The 18806-nt window shown below is 46.6% G+C and overlaps 1 protein-coding gene across 2 annotated transcripts; it reads left to right on the top strand.

Annotated features, from left to right (window-relative positions):
- The first annotated feature begins 1665 nt into the window (after window positions 1-1665).
- Window positions 1666-17252, top strand: cmtm6 (CKLF-like MARVEL transmembrane domain containing 6). 2 transcript variants are annotated; one of them, XM_026184778.1, is made up of 5 exons: window positions 1666-1812; window positions 3546-3666; window positions 12030-12206; window positions 15829-15927; window positions 17071-17252. In XM_026184778.1, exons 2-5 carry the CDS (start codon window positions 3553-3555, stop codon window positions 17230-17232), a joined length of 552 nt encoding a protein of 183 aa, XP_026040563.1. In that variant the 5' UTR covers window positions 1666-1812; window positions 3546-3552; the 3' UTR covers window positions 17233-17252. The 2 variants fall into 2 exon arrangements, with proteins under 2 accessions (XP_026040563.1, XP_026040564.1); XM_026184779.1 differs by lacking the exon at window positions 1666-1812 and adding an exon at window positions 2432-2772.
- The last annotated feature ends 1554 nt before the right edge of the window (window positions 17253-18806 follow it).

Genomic DNA, 18806 nt, shown 5'->3' with positions numbered 1-18806 from the left:
AAACAAAGCCACTTTAACTGGAAGTGAACAAAAGCTGAATTTGCGTGCAATAGCATTTGCCTGCACATAGAGCTTACACCGCTGTCTGTATCTGTCATCATCATCATTCATTTGCTCAGTAATAAAGTGACCGAGGTATTTCACCTTTTTATGAACTTAAAGAGTTTTTGGGGCCAGTTTAAACAAAGCGAAATTTAGCTGTTTATCCTGCTTGGTTCTACATATCAAAACAGCACTTTTAGCATGTCATATTGCACACCATATTCAGTACAGACATTGAGAAGCTCCTGTAACCCAGCACTGCTTGGACTAAAAACAATCAGGTCATCGGCATACATGAGATGATTTATCAATGTTTTACTGTATGGACAGATCATCAACATATAAATTAAATAAAATTGGAGACAAAATCCCACCCTGTCTAACACCATTGCTGACACCAAAGGGGGCAGAAATACTGCTTCCTCATTTAACCTGCATGTTCTGATGAGCGTACCAGTAAGAGAGAATCCTCATGATGTATTGAGGAACTCCCCGTCTCTTCATCTTATCAAAAAGTGTTCTGTGGTTCACTCGATCAGAAGCCTGAGAGGCATCAATGAAACACATGAGGACAGATGAATTTTTAGCCCTATACAAACTGACTATTTCCTTGAGTCACATGTCAGTGTCACAGTGGCACATGTCAGTGCCGTGCTTTGGTTTGAAGCCAAACTGATTATCCAGAGAAGAGATGAACACTAACTCTGTCAAACAAGCTTCTTTCTAACACCTTAGATAAAATACTGGCTAGTGCAATCGGCCTGTAATTTTCCAAACATCTCACTATTGCAGCTTTGTCCTTCATAACTGGTACCTTTAAAATACACAGCACTGAGTCTGGTAATATGGCATGAATCATAAACCCAGTGAAGCAGAGCGCTAGAAGAGGAGCTAGCCTTAAACTAGCATGTTTTAAATGTTCTGCAGTGATGTGATCCAAACCAGAGGATTTATTATCAGATAACCTATGAATGGCTTCATATACTTCATGTGTCCTTACACTTATTGTGTCATTGCTCATGTCAGAATTGTCCTCATATGGTTCACTTTTTATACAGTTAAACGACGCGCTGTAATGCTGTCTCCATAACGCTGCAATGTTATCTGCCCCAGAAACACCTTCAACAGTTGATGGCAGAGATGGTTTACAGTTATTAAAAGCAAGTTTATTGAACCTATTAGTATTATTATTATTATTATTGTGCTGAATGCTGTTTTGGTCACTTTGTGTTTTGGTAACATGTTTCTTGTTCGAGTCCATTGTTTTTCTTCCTTGTCGCAGACACTGTCTTAGTCTTTTTTTCTTATTTTTGCCTCTTCATGTCTTAATATTGTCTTGTTATCACCTTATTTATTTATACTTGACATCTTATTTTGTTTCAATTTTTCCTCTTTTTTAACTTTATTTCCTTTTTCTGAATTTTTGTCACTCTCTGGTTTTGTTCACTTTGTGTTTCATTTTGTTACTTTTCTCTGATTTTACTTTATTTCCTTTTATTGTCACCTTTTTTAAAGATTCATTTCAGTTTTGTTTCTTTTCACGTATTGTGTCACCTTTTCACGCCTTTCTGTCTTATTTTGGTTGTTTGAAACTCTTTCCTTGTTACTAGTGTTGAGCACCTTTATTTTGAAAATCTTCCCGGTGTGTTAGGCACGGCAGGGCAGAATGCGGAAGTCTGAGTAATATTAGAGAGGAAGACGGCTTCGAGTTGAGTCTGAACTTTACAGCTGGAAACTTTATCTTCGTCCTCAGCGGCAGAAAACTGAACGGTGAGTTTCTGAACATTCGCGTTTTTATCCACTTCAAACTTTATCCTCACTTCCTGTTTTAGTGGTTACGTTACGCAGATTTCAGGCCACCATCAAAAGTCAATACGAAGCCCACTGCGCGTCCGTTTCACTGGAAGTGCGACGTACGCCAGACTTCTTTCAGAATTAGGTCAATTTTATTTTCCAGGGTCGTTTCTGGAGAAAAGCGCTGAATTAAAATCATCGCAGAATCTTCAGATATTTAGTGACCGAGCCGCTCTTCATTTCGGCAGCAGCCTCTTCGTCTTTATCGTGTATTTGATCGCGGGCCGTGTAGGCTTAAAAAGTTGGTTTATCACCGAATAATCTGCAGAGTAGGGGCGTGCCGTGTGTTCCGTTTGTCGGGACACTCTGACTGGACCTGTAGCTGTCTGTAATCACAAACTCGCTCATTATCAGCATTTCTCATTGCAGTTCAGTGTTGTGGTTCAAACATGGCCGACTAATGGCTTCATAAACTGCTCTTATCACACCTGAGCTGTGCTCACCTGCCCCGATCACTTTCGCTTTCACTACTGTGAAAATGAGAAATTGATCTGAAATGTCCTCGCAGCTCCACGGAGAAGCTCCACGGAGAAGCTCCACGGAGGCTGAAGTGCAGACGGACGCGTGCAGAAATACATTCAGCGACCTTTCAGCGCTTTTCACTTCATTTGTACTGCGTGACGTCATGTCGACCTTGTTGCTGTTTATGAAGACAAACGAGCCTGACGCCATATTTAGATCTGAGCTTTTTTCTTTCACTGTTTGTTTTTAAGGTGGACTTCGTGTTCCGGCTGCTCTGAAACAGGGATTTCCCATCGTTGGACATGAATACATCACATCTGTCCTTAAATCCAAATCACTGCTTTAGTTTTCTGCTCAGCAGCTTTAACTTCACGTTCATTCAGCGTTTTAAAAGCCTGTAATCCCACCTGCTGTGTAGGTGCAGCTGGGTATTATTATCACTATTATTTGTTGTTGGTGGGATTTTAAAGGTGGTCACGTGGTTCCTGTGGAAGTGGGCAAGCATTTGAGATATTATAAAATGACTTCGTCTCCCGTTGAATGTGACGTAAACCAGGATTCAGTGACGTGAGCTTTGACCCCTGACCCCCTGGGACTGTGTGTTGATGTGGTTTCCGGTTCTCCTCCTTTGTGAACTTTGAGGCTGCTGCAGAGATGAAGTCTGATGGTGGGAGGAGCTTTAATAACGCTGCTGTCCTGAGAGCTGGCAGATCCGAGGCCTGCAAATCCGAAGCGAGGTTAACGGGTTAGCGAGCTTAAAGCCACGGTTTTCAGTCCTCTTTTCACCATCACCATGGTAACTGATGCTGAGCAGGCCTGACTTGAAGTGTGTTTAAAAGTGCCACGTCTGGATTCTTTAGCAGTTTTTGTGCTGAAGGAATTTCTCTATGAAACCTGCTGAGCTGGAACTTACCGACTCCGCTGAATGAAGCAGGTTGGGGCAGCAGCATATGTTGCCATGGTGATGTATCTTTGCGGTTATCCTTTCAGGTTTACCTGACGGTCCAGGTAAGCCTGAAGTTTCCTCTAAGCCGCAGGTCCCGCCTCGTGCTGCCGGCCTCTGGTGTGAGATTCGAGTGACATTTATGGCTCTGAAATATTAGCACTGCAGCTTTTTGTCCCTTTTAGAGCAGAAACCATGAGTGTGTGGTGTTCGTGATCTGACGCGTCTCTGTTCTCTCTCTCAGCTCCATCATGGCTGAACCAGTTTATACTCCCACCACGACCCCAAACCCCGGAAACAGCTTCTGCCTGATCCCTTCGGCCCACCTGGACAGAAACCGCTTTATCCTAAAAGTCGTTGAAGTGGTGAGTTCAAAGATGCTCAGACTCATGTGACTCTTCATTAGCCAATGAGATGCTTTCGTTTAGCATTCATTCACACCTGCAAACACACAAACTGTGTGAAACCTTCAGGGTTTCCTCATCGTCTCAGCTCATTGGCTGAAACTTAAACGTGTGTTTGCAGGTGTGTCGTAAAAGTCTGAGTCTGCTGAAACTAAGCTTCATTTCTTTCACTCCTTGTTTGAATTACACTGAGCTGCTCTGTGAGCTGACACTGCCATCATCAGTGTCCTCTGTGTGCTGCACGTCTGCAGACCTTCAATTAAAACTGTTCAAGTAAAATATTCAGTTAAAAAAAAAAATCACGACCTTCCTCAGATTTAAAGTTAAATAATTAAAAGTTGTTTTTATTTGAAATCAATGATATTTAGTTGGAATAAGAATTATCGAGATTGGGATTATTTAAACATTAATGTTGGTAAATGATTAAATCGTCCTTCAGAGTAAGTTTCAGATATTTGTATCGCTCTCAGGCTCTGGCCCGACCTGCACGCGCTCTTTAAACTTCCTTTAACAGCGAGGATCGCGCCCCTGCAGGAAGACGCCGGGCCCTTCCTGTGCAGAGGTGCTCAGTTTCCTGTCCGGTGTGGCAAACAGTAGCTCAGTCTGAAAGCTGTGACAGAAGAGCAGGTTTCTGATGCTTCAGAGAGGAAAGATTCATTATTTAGGTGCTGAAACTGTGTTTGACATGTTGCTGAAACTTTGCCTCAGATGTCTTAAAAGACTCTTTGTCTCTGCTCCCTCACCTCTGACTCTCTGCTGTGGGTCTGATGTTTCTGTAACCGTCCACTGTGCAGGAAAACAATGCAGCGGCTGCTGCGCTGTGACTTCCATGAATTATGCACATGTGCAGTGATCCTCAGTCAGAGTCAAACACTCAGGTTCTCCTGCAGCTCAGTGTTGGTGAAACAGAGTTCAGCTCTTTACATGTCAGAGCTACAGAAGGAGTAGCAGTGAAGAAACGCACATGCAAACACACGGGGCCCGAGGCGTGCCTGAGGCGTGCCCGCGGGGCCTCGGCTCTGCAGATCATAACAGTACAGCTCAGAGAAAAGTGACCACTGACCATCTGCAGGCTGGACCGTATAAAACAACCTGAAGCGACGAGTGATGTCTTGGTGGCCAAGCCCAGCTGTGTAGCTGACAGGATCTGTTCTAGTTTCAGCTCATTTCAGGGTCGTTACTGTGGAAACCCCCCAAAAACCGAAAGCAACCGGCTGCAGAGTCGATCCTCTGCGAGTCTCTGCAGGCTTACGACCATCAGCTGACTGACAGGAAACACTGAGTGTGAGAAATGGTGACAGGAATCCAGAACAGTCTGCACTCATCATCGGTCTGTAACGATGATGATGATGATGACTTGTTTGCTGCTTTTAAAAAAGACTTGTAACTCTGAGCATTTGTACAGCTGAGCTGGATCCATGCAGGTGAGGTGATGCTGTAATGTCCTGGCAGGCAAACATGCTAAAATAGGCGAGGAGTGATGAAGGTAACCAACAATAATATCATCGCTGTGGACAAATCCTCCTGGACCGAGACCAAAACAACTCTGCGCACCTTTCAGGATTAAACCAGGTGCACTTGTGCTTTCACCTCAGTTTGTTTAGGATGTGCAGCACGCTCCTCACACGGCCTCCCTTCAGGCTGCTCAGCACAGGAAATGCCTCCGCAGTTTGTGGCGCGTTGACAGTCCACTGCCAGTAATCAGACAGGAAGCTGCTCCACTCTCCTGCAGATCTGTTTAAAACGGGGTTTGCAGCTGGAACCAGATGTTTAACGGAGGCCTGAACAGAGCTGATGTGTCTTAGTTTGACCTCACGAAGCGCTGACCTGCTCGTGTTTAATAACTCCAAAGGAAGGATCTGTCATCAGCGTAGTCTTGTTTCACGAGGGATCCCCTCGCTCTTATTGTGAAAGTTCAGTTGCTGCTAACTAACTCGCCCAAGCACATCCTGTCCCGTGTTTCCCCCTCTGATCCAGTTCATGTTGTGGTGGTTTTTGACATCTCTTCAGTCACACGTATTCCAGCAGCCGGAGGTGGACGGCAGCACCCCCACCGTCCTGGGAGACGAGCGGACTAACAGACAACAACAAGAGTTGCTGATTATTTGCTCGTCTATTTGGTACGAAGTACTTCAGAAACCAAACATTTGCAGAGCAGAGTTACGCGTGCGCCTGTGTACATGTATGAAATTATGTACACAGCGGTGATATTACCACAACAACACTGTGGGACATGAAGCTGGATCTGCAAACCCCGGTGGTGCCGCCTCTTTAACAGTTGGGCTGTGCGCTTTTTACAGACGAAGAGTCGTCTGAGCTAGAGCAGGGCGATGCGACCGAAATATTTATCACGATGTACATTTGGAAATTTGCAATAACGATATAACTGACGATATAATTGATGCGAGACAAAATACTTTACAACTCCACAACTTTATTAGTGCAAAAAACATCAATGTATTTCCACTGAAACAAGCAGCTGTTTTTTATCTGCATTAAAGTTATATAAACATGTAACAGTGCAAATGCAAACTCCTCGCTGACAGTTTAACCAAAAGGCATTTCCAGTGGAAACTGGCCGACACATCCTCAGTGTAACCATGTATAATATCCACAAACCTTAAAAAGAGGTTATACACACGCAATACGGTAACATTATGTCGAAGCACAGTACGTATCACTCCGCGAGGCTCCGCCTACGACAGCCGTAATGCTCCGACAATCCATCGAGCGGTGCGGCTTCGTAGCTCAGCAAAGTCGTACTGAAACATCTGACAGATTTTCGAGCGCCGTGCACATAAAATCGTTTTGAGGTCAGTAAACACAACCAGAGTTCATACATAAGGCGCACGGGATTATAAGGGGCTCTGTCGACTTTCAGACAAATCAAAGGATGGATTTTAAGTGCGCCGTATTTTCCAAACAACGCGGTAATAACGACGGCCCGCTAGCATGCTCTACCAAAAATAGTGCTTTGTTGTGTATCTGACGGACGAAAGCTAAACCAGTTCCACACCAGTGAAGCTGCAGCGTTTTACAAACCAGTTCAGGTTCATGGTTTCATTCAACGATCCGCTTTCGCTCTTCTGGTTCTGCGTCGCCGCCATGTGCTCATGTAAACAAAGGCACTGCACATGCGCATTTTACCCATATTCTATCGCCATGTTTCATTTTCTTATCGTTGCCCAACATTACACCGGTGTTATCGTGAACGGTATGATATGGCCCAGCACTAGTCTCAGCCGACAGCAACACAAAACCTGCTGCTGAAGTCAGGCGCTCTTAGATAAACCGTGTTACCGCCACGCACCGAACGACTGCGCGGAAACACTCCCGGCGTGAAACGTGCTGACATCTGTGAGTGTCACACCACGGTTCCAAAAACAAGAAGCGAAATCTGCGTCAGCTGCTTTTAAGCTGACTTTTTAAAAGTGTCGCTGCGTCAGTGAATCAAGCAGATATTCAAACACAGCAAAACAAATGCACACTCATGTTTCTGTCCATTTTCTCCCATCAGCAGGGGGCGGAGACTATTCCATCTGGCGTCGTACTCACACAGGTGGTAAACACATTCATGTGTATGTCTTGACCTGTGTGCACCGGAGTGAGGACGCTTTTATTGCTCTCAGAGCTGCATGGCAACCACTGGTTGCTAGGGAGAAATGTATATCTGTTGCTTTTGTGCAGCGATATGGCAAAAGTTACCGACAGTTTCACTGAGAGCAGTTAGCGAATGTTTGGAGACACGTCTGCGATCTGTTCAGGACCACTCACTCTGGTGCAGCGCTCTCTCTGCATCTGACCTCTGACCTCCAGCAGCCAGTCGAGGAACATGCCGTGGTGTCTGCAGGCCGCTGCATGTACCACACGTGTGCAGGTGCAATGATGACCAAACCAGTCTGTGACTTCCTGGTTACAGGAGACGGGGATGAGGTCGCTTTGGTGCTTTTAATGTGGAGGTTCTGTCTTAGCTGAAGTGTGACTCCACACTCACATCCAGTCTGTGGCTCCGGGCTCGGCGGCTTCTACATCACAAACTTTAGACACAGAATTTAACAGCAAAACAGGAAGTGGAGGTTCGTTTGTTGGGGACTGTTTTCAGGACAGATGAATGCGCATTAGCAGCCGGACGATGAGGAGCGGGATGGATTGGTTAGCCGTGCTCCGTGGTGCGAGGGAACCAGTCGCTGTGTTTGTGTGTGACCTCTCTGTGACTGGATCTTCCTCATCCAGCAGCTCTTCAGGAAGCTGCAGAACGGGAAGTGAAAGTATTGCGGAGCGGTCAGTTTGGCTGTCGTTAGCAGATCTCAGAGCTGCTGTTGCAACAGCTCAGTGAGGTGTTCGGTGGGAGGACGACGCCTGCATCCGGCCCCGGGAGTCTGGAGGGAGCTGGCGCGGGTGGGTGCTGGGCAGAAAGAGGATGTGCGGTCAGATCTTTGTGAAACCTTCCTGCAAAATAAACTGAAAGCCACAGACTGAAGGAGGCCCAGGTTAATGTTTTTCCACGTGGGCTCCACCAGAGCAGCTTTGCATGAGTCACAGCTCAAAATAATCCATGTTTATGTCCATACTCAGCCTCTGTCCATCTAAACTTCTGATTGGCTGCCCCTCATAACTGCAGGTTTGAAAACCAGTATGTAGCATTGCGTTACACTTAACCCCAGTCACCACATGCATGTGCCGTCTGCCTCCAGCCTGTTCATCCACAGAGGTGTAGTTACAACAGCTGAGTGTTTGGGTGGATGTAGACCACTGCAGGCGGAGGACTGCAGTGGCGGAGGACTGTGGACTCAGCTGTGAGAGATTGGAACAGTCTCTGACATTAATCCGTTTTGGGCATAAATCCTATAAGTCGTTTAGATCCTCGTCATGTTGCTGCTTATTGTCTTTGTTTTAATCATGTTAGAAAAATATAAAAATCTCTGAAAGTTGAGAATCGCTAACAAACGCACACATGCACCTCCTGGTCGTCTGAAGGTTAAAGCAGCGCGTTTGCTGTTGTCCAGCTCCAATCCCTGCCTCTCCAGGTGCTTTCACAATAAAAGCTGTCCACTGTCTCAGTGCTAAATAAGTTTATTGTGAAGCAGACAGGAAGTCCCGGTGAGTTTTTAACAGCAGCTTCACTGTAGACTCGTGCGGGATTCCCACTGTGACTTCCTGTGGTGAGTTTAACCCCAGTCAGCTGATTCGCGCCGGGTCACGTCTCACCTGTCCGTGCTGAACAGGAAGTCTCTCGGGGTGATCTCAGGGTGTGCACGCTGGCCTGTGTAGGTTTCTAAAACCCAGCGTTTCATGAGTGACGCATTTGTAACGTTCAGTGTTTTCATTACTGCAACGCCATCAGACGTCTGCTTTTACAGCAAGATGAAAGGACAAGAAGAGCTGCTGTTTTTCACACGAGCGACCGCAGAGGCGCAGCCGGGTGTCGATGCAGTTACTGCAGCTGTTTAAAGCGTTGATGAAAGAGGAGCATAAAGAACAAAACACGTCTGAGACACTGAGAGGAGCTGGGCTCTTTGTAGTGAAGCTTAGTGGAGCGTAAAGCTCTGATTGAAACGAGCAAAGACACTGAACGCTGCTTCACCTTTGAACCCGTTAAAGCGTAACAGGAGGGACCATCAAGGTGACCTGAGCAGTTTGTCATATTTCAGGATCTTTGTGGGACAAAAGGACTCTGTGTGCATCACATTCAGTGATGCACACAGGCCTCGAATCAGAGCAAACTTCGACTTTCTGTTCCAGGTGACCTCAATTTCATGCGAGTTTCCAACCCTAAGACCTCAGATTTGTTTTTGAGCTTGTACATCGACGGTGAGACGAAGCTGTCAGCGTGGAGTTCCACATTACCGCCCCAGGGCGAGAGCGTTTTCGCCCGCCCTGTTCTGCAGAGTCGCCTCTTTGTGTTCCCTAAAGTAAACCAGCTTGGACACGTGGAGGAGATCCAGCGCCGGTGACGGACACACGGTCTTCTACAGACATAAACACAGCAGAGGTGCACGAGAAGGTTTTTGATTTCCACGCTGCTCCCACTCGCTGCCTTTCTGATTTGACTTGGAGATTAATGTTAACAGCACGGTGGCGGCAGCCTGACTGATGACAGCGATGCTGGAATTCAATCTTTGCATATTTATGTTCGTATAGTTCCACGTAGTGAGGGAAGTGAGAGCAGATCACTCAGCACGTGCAGGATGTTGGTGACGGGCACAAACACAGTGGCAGTATTTACAGAAACACTCAAAAGTCACTCAGATTCTCTCACGTTTCACGTTTTCTGCTCCTAGAACCAAGAAATATGCGTCCCTAAAAGTGTTCTGGTGGTACAGAACATGTAATCAGATTACTGAAGGAGAATGAGTCATGTCTGTGTTGCTGACTGAAGGATAAAAGTATCGGCGCCGCTCTCGCTGACGTCAGGCGGTCTGCTGCTAGCTCTGTGGTTCTGGGTTCGTCTGTCTGAAGAAAAGCACAAAGCCTTTTTATAAGCTGAGGCTCACTTTAACATGGAATATTCCTCCAGTTAAACTCGCCGCTGTAACGGAGACAGAGGCTGGCGTTCGGTTTAACCACGAGGACAAACACGCGACAGCGAGAGGAAAGTATCCCTGCACACGTGCACAGACGCTGGTTTGTTCCTCCTGGTTCCTGATGATCCCGACTCTGGATCCTGGTGCTTATCTGTCGGCGTGACGATCTCCTGGGTCTGGACGAGCGTCGACTCTACTCTCAGCTCTGTCTTTATGCTCATTTTGCAGCTTTACTCGTGATTTTATTCTTTTACGAACTACCTCATGACCACGGGTGAGCGTTGGAACGTAGACGTGCTCTCAGTCATCTCATGTCCCACCTTCCAACCACCGTGAGCTCAGAGGGAGGGCTCTGCAGAGAGCCGCGGCCTTAGGCCTGAAGCTGCCGTCTCGTCCCAGCTGCTCCGCACTCGCCTACGAACCCGGAGGTCGTGGTGTGAAGAAGCCGACGGGACGGCGTCACCTGCAGAAAGGAGGTGTGCAGCTCTGACACGCCCCTCGAACGTTTCAGACGGAGGAAATCTGGCAGGCTTGGACTTTCTCGAGAGTGCATTCGACACATCGTGTACTTACATCTGGACCAATCAGAGCACACTAGTGTCATTTCTTAAGGTTTCTGTCCTGATAAGTGGTCAGAGAGTTGGTGTGGTCCTGACTTGCTCCTTCAGCGGTTACAGGAAGCTCCTCCTGCACTGCGCTGCTCTCTGAGTCATTTAAAGGTCTGTTTACATTCACAACACGAGTATTTCTTTATAAAAACAAAGTCGAGTGTTTGGAGCCTGGAAGAGCTCAACCACAAACTCCTCCATGTTTGTAGTCCAAACATCACCCCCTCCCCAGGCTCGTACTGCCTGCTCTTTCAGGTCCCCAAACTCAGGGGGTCTGAGGGGTGAAGCGCTCCTATCGACTCCTGCTGGGTGACGGTCTCGTGGTCTCGCCGCTGTGGTGGTTCAGATGTGCTCAGGGCGTCCCTGCGATGGCTGCTGGTGTGGAGCAATCGCTGTTGTTGCCGCCCACACAGAGCTGAGCGGTCGGAGCGGTTCGACCACAACTTCTAATGAAATGCAGCAGAGCCGGCGCCTTTGTGTTGTCACGCCGGCCTGAAACTGCCAGCAGCCGCTCAGACTGGAAAGAGACGTCACATTTCAACAAATAAGCTGCCGTCGTCTCAGACAAGAGGACGAATACACGGGGCAGCAGCTGACAGAGGCTGGAGGTCTGTTTCATACAGGAGGAGGAAGTGGTGACTATCAGGTCAGTTTCTCCCCGTGTGTCGTAGTTGCAGCGTTCGATGCCGGGAGCAGACGTGCAGAATAAAACAAATCAAACACGCGGAGCGTTTTTGGCGCCTGGTGAATAAGTGAGCTGCTGAAGAAGCTTTCAGCGGGAAAAGTGAAACAAAATAACATTTTATGCAATTATTTCTTCATAATCATCGAAATGTCTGACAAAATATGAGAATAATCATTATTGTTATCATGTCAAACTGCAGCCCACTGTGGTCCTGAGTGGGCCGGTCCACTGAAACTGCACGTTTTATTGTAAGACTCAGGTTTAACTTGGTGAACCTGCAGGTCCATCTCTGCATAGCGCCGTCCTGAGTAAGTGGGCGGCCGTGGTTTCACAGGCCGTGACAGATTCACAGTAGTGTTCACAGGTCGGGCTCTGCTTTAGGAGAACATGTCGCTCTAACACGCCGACCGTTTGATGTATGAAGCCAACAGGAGTGGTCCCAGGAGCCACCCTGACTTGTGTTTCTATTCTGTGCTCACCTGTGCTGACTTCCTGTTTCTCCCTCAGGTGCTGTCCTTCATTGCCTTCATCCTGGAGGAGACGGTGGACAGCTGCTTCACCTGCTCTCCTCTCTACTTCTTTGAGTTCGTCAGCTGCACGGCCTTCCTCTTCACCCTGCTGCTGCTCGTCCTCCTTTCTACTAAGCTGCATGAAAAAATTCACATCGGGGCCTGGCCCACTGTGGTAAGAACCTGGAGATCGTGTTTCAGTCGCTCTTCTCCGCTCGCGTGAGAAAGATTCAGAAGCTCAGTGACCTGAACAGAGTTCATGTCTGGCTTTATTTAGAGTCACTTCCTCTTTCAGAGCACAGTCTTTGTTCAAGCTCACTCCAAACTACAATAACGACCCGACCGGCAGTCGTTAGAGGAGCAGGTCGCTACATACATGTTCAAAGTAACCCGAGTCGGCCCAGCACTCGTTCATGAGCTGTCCAGAGAGTGCTGAGCTGGCATTAACCCGGCAACACATGATGCTCGTGGTCCGTGTTATTCATAATCCAGTCCTTTGACTTCAGTTTACACATTTAATTTTGCATCGTTTTGAATTTCTGGACAGATGAGGAACTTTTTACTATTTTAACCTTGACTATAAAAACTGTCTTTGCATTGGTTCGCTGAGCTGCAGCATCAGAGCACGGACAGCGCAGCGTGCTTTCGGTCTGCGATGTCAGAGTAACTCTGAGGGAGTCGGGTACTCGTGTGAGTACTCGAGTAAAATCAGTCTGAGGAGGATGCGTGGCGGTGGCGTTTGTCCCGGCTCTCCTCCTGCGAGCTTCGCTGTCGTCTCGCACCAGAATGAAAACAGACGGTTTATTTTAGTCTCTCCCTGATGACACTTCCAGCTCGCAGTCTTTCATCTTACAGCGTGGGTGCAGTGAAACTCGAAAACGAGAAGCGGACTGTTTTCTTTTTGCAAATTCAGACTCAGCAGGGTGGAAATGTTTGCATGTGGAGCTGCGAGTTCGACAGCTGTTCTCAAAGCTAATGAGGGTTCCAGCTTCAATCGAGCCCTCGCCCTCTGCCTCTCTGATTGGCTGAGCACAAACCAGGCCGCCCCCACCTTATTTGTTTTTCATAGAGATGAGATTTAAAGTTGGCCAGTCAAACGAAACCTCCCTGTTAAATCATTCACGTGGAAATGAGCCACCTAAATAAAGATGCTCATAAATAACTTCAGATTAAAGTAATTAAAGCGTTCCTTCATTTTCACGTCCGCATGGAAAAAAACCTGCTCTGAACTTTGAACCAGGAAAGCGTGGGATTGGATGCGAAGAGGGGGAGGGGTCAGAGCATCAAGAGTTTGATCCAGTAAAGTTGGCGTGAGTTCACGGCTGGTATCTGCAGCTGTTTAAAGGCCGACCTTTGAGAAATGGCGGCGCAGCTTCATTGTTTTGGTGTCAGCCTTAACTCTGCCAGAGACGCTGCTTCCTCTGCTTTTCAGAGGAAACGTGAGCGTGGACAGGAAGCCGGAAGCTGAAGGCCGAACCTTTCCGCTGCACTGATTTTCAGCGGCGCTGTCTTTCCACCGGAGGCCTCAGCTCCACCGTGGTGTGTGGAAACAGGAAGAGGACACCGACCGCAGCGCGGTGCTCACTAACACCAGTGTCTGCTCAGACGGCTGACGAGCCACAGAGTTCTTCCTCATCGTAGCCATTAAAGAGAAACCTCAACATGACGAGTCTGCCCGCAAAGAAACACCAGACAGGAACAGCAGCAGCTGAACTTTCACAATAAGAGCACGCTGTCACAGGGAAGCGTGGTGAGAGGCATTTGAAGCCCACGCTTCCACAGTCAGGTTTCAGAGGTGACCCGTTCCCATCTGTTTTATTCCTGCTGCTTAGGAGGGGCAGCCAATCAGGAAGAACTGTAATGGCGGTCCGAGTGTGTCTGTTTGCTCTGTGTGGTCTTTGTAGTTTAAATGAAGCTGAACAAAAGAACAGAGGAGCTGAAAAAACCGTCGATATGAGAGAAGCGCAGAGGCTGAAGGAAGCCGCCACCGCCTCGCCATCAGCGGCGGCTTCCTGTTTAGCACTCGGGCCTAAAGGCTGATGGCGTCGCCCTGCTGTCAGGCAGCGTGGACGCCAACGACTGTGACAACGTGAGAACGAGGTAATGTAAGATTGTCACGGTCGCTCCACAGACGCATCTACTGTGTGTTTGACGAGTTTGGATCTCAGTGATCGGGAACGTTTGTGAACATCACCTTTCACTTCGGTGCCACAGCGAGTGCCCGCCAGCTGTGGTGCGTTTAAATACGAGTACGAGCGGTCGAGCCTCGTTAGCCTCAGAATGATGGACTTATTCGTTCCCGCTAAACGATGAATTAAAACGAGATACGGCCCCAAACTCAAAGCGTGCACCGCACCGTGTCTGCAGACACGCCTCACACCCGCAACAAGTCACACAAAGTCTGAAGTCAGAACTTGGTTTTATCGCAGCTACGACTTTAAAGACGTCCCAGAGTGTGTGTACACACACACACACACACACACACACACACACACACACACACACACACACACACACACACACACACACACACTGTGGCTGAAAACCAGTAAAAGCAGCTGTCATATAACTGTGTGATGCTGCCACCTACAGTCTGTAGACTGAACTGCACTTGTAGCCTCCAGTCAGATTCCGGAGTGTTAGAACTTATCTTTGTGCCACTACTCTGAGCGCACGTAAACAGAGTTTTCAGGTGCAAGTGTTGTATTTTGAGGAGAAATTTATTTTGAGTGAACAAACTTCATTGCTGCGTGCAAAAAATGTATTTCAGTGTTTGCTATTATCTCCACACACACAACAGCAGCTCCTCTCGCTCAGTTTTTGCACTTATGCAAATATGTGACGTCTTGATGAATCGAGCAGATATTTGAAGTTTACACAGAAACATTCTCGCATGAAAATATCTTAAAAGTTTATTTTGTGACCCAGAAAGAGTAATATTTCAAACTCTGCCACTCTGTGTTCCTCCGCCACTGCCTCCTTTGAGTTTTGGATGAAATGCATTCTGGGATATTGCATTTTGTCATTTCGAGCTGATTGGAGACCAGAACAGCCAATCAGATATTTTTGCATCCAAGTCTGTGATTGGCTGGTTTTGTGGCACAAATATAACGGTGTAGAGAAAGAGTTGAGCGCGCACGGGCATAAACGTTGAGAGCGCGAGCAAGTGCAAAAACTGAGCGAGAGGGTGTGTGTGTGTGTGTGTGTGTGTGGGTGTGTGTGTGGGTGGGTGGGTGGGTGGGTGTGGATAACAGCAAACACTGAAATACATTTTTTGCACGCAGCAATGAAGTTTGTTCACTCAAATTCAGCTTTTCGTCACTCAAAATAAATTTCTCTTCAAAATGCAACACTTGCACCTGCAAACTTTGTTTCATGCGCTCAGAATAGTGACACAAAGATAACATCATAGAACTGATGGATCAAAGCAGCAAAACATTTTAACACACCGAGACTTGTTGGATTGTAGCTCTGAATATGAACTTGGACTTAAACCAACGTGTGGATGTTCAGCAGGATTGTCTCCATGAAAATCTGTCACATGTGAAGTATTACAAACAGAGCTTTATTATTAAGTACAGTGAGGCCGTGAACGGTGAGTCGAGGGTTCAGCATGCTGAAAAAAATCCAGACTCAAGGCTCAAAATGAAGCGTGTGGCTGTTTTACGTCACGCTGCAGCGCCTCCAGTTTGAGAAAAGTCCACTTTTATTGTTTTGTTGATCCGGTCAGATTGAGGGCGGCAACTCGGAGACTGTCGGAGGCGCTCGTCTCACCTTCTTCTTCTTCTCTTTTACAGGACATGATTTACACCGGGGTCATCGCTGTGCTGCTCTTCATCTCCTCCTGCATCTTCGCCGCAGACCGCGGCTCTTTGGTTCAGGCAACCGTTGCTGTGGTGAGAAAACGTCCTCGGACTCGCACTACCCTCCTTTCCTACCTCCTGAATCTTCCTTTTCCTTTTCTTCTATATCTCCTCCTTTCCTTTCCTTCCTGGCTGACAGTGTGTGTTATAGGGCTGCCACAAAGGATTATTTTGATAGTCGACTAGTCACCGATTATTTTTGCGATTAGTCGACTAATCAGATCATCATCCACTGGACGTAAAACTACAGCTTATTGCACCAGTAGCATCTGCTCTTATATAACTATCATTAGCTTACAGCTTTAAGTGTTTAAGGTCTGTGCTAACTAAAAATAAAGACAAGATGATCGTTTATTAAATTTAAATGAAATTTGCAGATTGTTTCGGTGAAGTTTAATAAACTGCTTGCTATCTAAAATATAACAGGACACCGGAGTAAATTCTGGAGCATCTCACACTTCTGATAATCAGCTGTCTGCTTGACGTTTATTCAGCTGTGTAAAAACTATAACTTTAATCTCAGCCAAACCGATTTACTCAGGAACAAATAAAATACTAAAAAAAGCCAAACGATAACATTTTAAGTTATCTAAGTGACTCATATATCATGTTTAACCTGAGTAGTGAAAGATGGCGGTGGGTTTGAAAACGATCTGCCGGGAGTCCGGTGCTCTCATGGCCCCCGGCTCGCTATCGAGCTAGTGGGTAACAGACGTCTCAGAAAACGTCGGAGCGCTTTTGAAAATATGTGGTGTCTTGATAAACTGAGCAGATATTTGAGGTTTACACAGCTACATTCTCCATGAAAATATGTTAAACGTTTATTTTGTGACCCAGAAAGAATAATAAGTAACATTAAAACTAACTAGCTGCCGCCATTGTTGGAAACTAAGCTGGGCCGCGCTATGAATTCTGGGACACAGCTACTTCTTCTTCGGGGTTTAACGGCAGCCGGCATCCTTGTACATGCAGTGCTGCCATCTTCTGTTTCAGTCCATTATTACACTCTTAAATCCTGCTACTTATTCCTGCGTCTTTTGTGATCTTACAAAGCTTCAAACGACGCGTCGACTATTAAATCAGTCATCGACGATTTTGATAGTCGACTAATCGTGGCAGCCCTAGTGTGTTATCAGGTCACCTACAGCAGCGCTCTTCTTCTTCTCTGTCGTCCAGGTCTTTGGGTTCTTGGCGACTGTGGCGTTTTCCATCGACTTCGGCCTGATGGTGAAGAGCAAGGGGCTTCCCTTCCTAAACAAAGACAAGAAGCAGGAGCACACTAACGGCATCCAGACGCCGGCAGAGGAGGAAAGACTCAAAGCCAACGAGACAGTTTAAGCGTCTTTCTGCTCATACGCGTGAGGTCGCTCATTACTTTTCCCAATATTCCTCTAACATGATAGTGAAGGGGTGGAGCTTCCAATGCTGACCTCACGTCCATGTTTTTTTTCTTTTTAAATCCAGTTTGTAGTTCTTTTCCCAGCGCTGAGGGCGCTCTGTTCAGAAATCATCACCCTGTCGCTGTGCAGAGCGCCGAAAACGAGAGACACTAAAACCATCAAACCACTAAATCTTCTGCTGTAGTTTAGATTGTAGGATTTATTTTTACGCAGTTTGTGATAAACGCTTTGCTTTATCGTCCTGTTGTCATAGAAATAATCAGATGGACGAGAAGGAAAATCACAGAAGTGTTTTCGAAGGCGTCGGCACCTCCGATTGGTCCGAGTCTCTCCAGCAGAATCCTGATATTAAAATATATTCTCCTTACTTTTAATTTGAATGAAATGTTGCACACTTTTACCTCCTCAGACCAAGGAAAATATTCCTGATTGTTGAAGTACCGTCTGTGTCCCTGAACGCCTCACGATGCTCAGGTCGAGACTGAGAGCGTGCTAAAGTTGATTATTCATCAGCCTTACTTGTGTTGAAATGACTCGGAGTGTCCAGCAGGGGGAGACGTCTGCTCGTCAACCATCCAGGGGCTGTTTCATAAACACTCGTTTAGTTGATGCAGACAAGTTAAAGTTCATTTCATGTTTTTTATCCGGACACTGTGGAAATGCGGTCCTTTGCCAAACGTGCCTTAGTCCTCCTTAAATTCTCATAGCCTGTATCTAAAAGATGGACCTAGCTGCTGTGACATCACCTGTTGGTTGGTGATGCACGCTTTTTTTTTTTTTTTTTTTTGAACGCTTTCACATGAAACGAGCGACAGACTTTGTTTTCCTACCAGAGTGGTCGCCCCCTGCTGGACATTACAGAGCATTAGCTTTCAGGTCTTTTAATGTTTTGTGTCACTCTTGACATTTTAAAAGTGAAATTGTGCCTTTTTTTTAAAACATACTTTTTTACTTCCTGTCTGTGTTTGATATCTTTGATGCCGTGTGGACAAATATGAATATCGGGGGTAATTTAGCAAAATCAGCTCAGAGCTTTTAATGATCTCTTTTAATGCTTTTATTAACTGTTATCACTAATTATGGCCTTGATGTTGGGCTCAAGCTCATCAGCTGAAATCATAGTGACTCTTGGTGATTCTAATCGCTGACGTGTGAATGTGTTAAAATGTAACAATGAAAGGGTGAATATCAAAGTGTTTGTTTGAGGTTTTCTTCCGTCTTTGCTCTCTGCTGTTGGCGGCTGAAGCTGACGTAGCTGCAGGTGTGTGAGGGCGCCGTGGAGGGGAAGCCTCCGCAGCATCGTTAAAAAGAGTAACATTAGAGAACTTGAAAAGGATACTGCGTGCCTACAAATGATTTAAAATTGAAATGTAAGAGGAATGGAGCTCTTTGAGTGAGCAGGGATTCTCCTTTTCTTCCTGTTCCTGCAAGTTTTTCCTCCCGTCTGTCACTCGCTGATGGGTTTTCTCTCCAGTACTGTCGGGCACCTCTGTCGTTGTAAATGTGTCCGTG

The sequence above is a fragment of the Astatotilapia calliptera genome, chromosome 11 (assembly GCF_900246225.1).
Source record: "Astatotilapia calliptera chromosome 11, fAstCal1.2, whole genome shotgun sequence".
Taxonomy (NCBI): domain Eukaryota; kingdom Metazoa; phylum Chordata; class Actinopteri; order Cichliformes; family Cichlidae; genus Astatotilapia; species Astatotilapia calliptera.
Note: the sequence above shows the minus strand (reverse complement) of the source record. Positions and strands in the feature narration are given on the sequence as shown.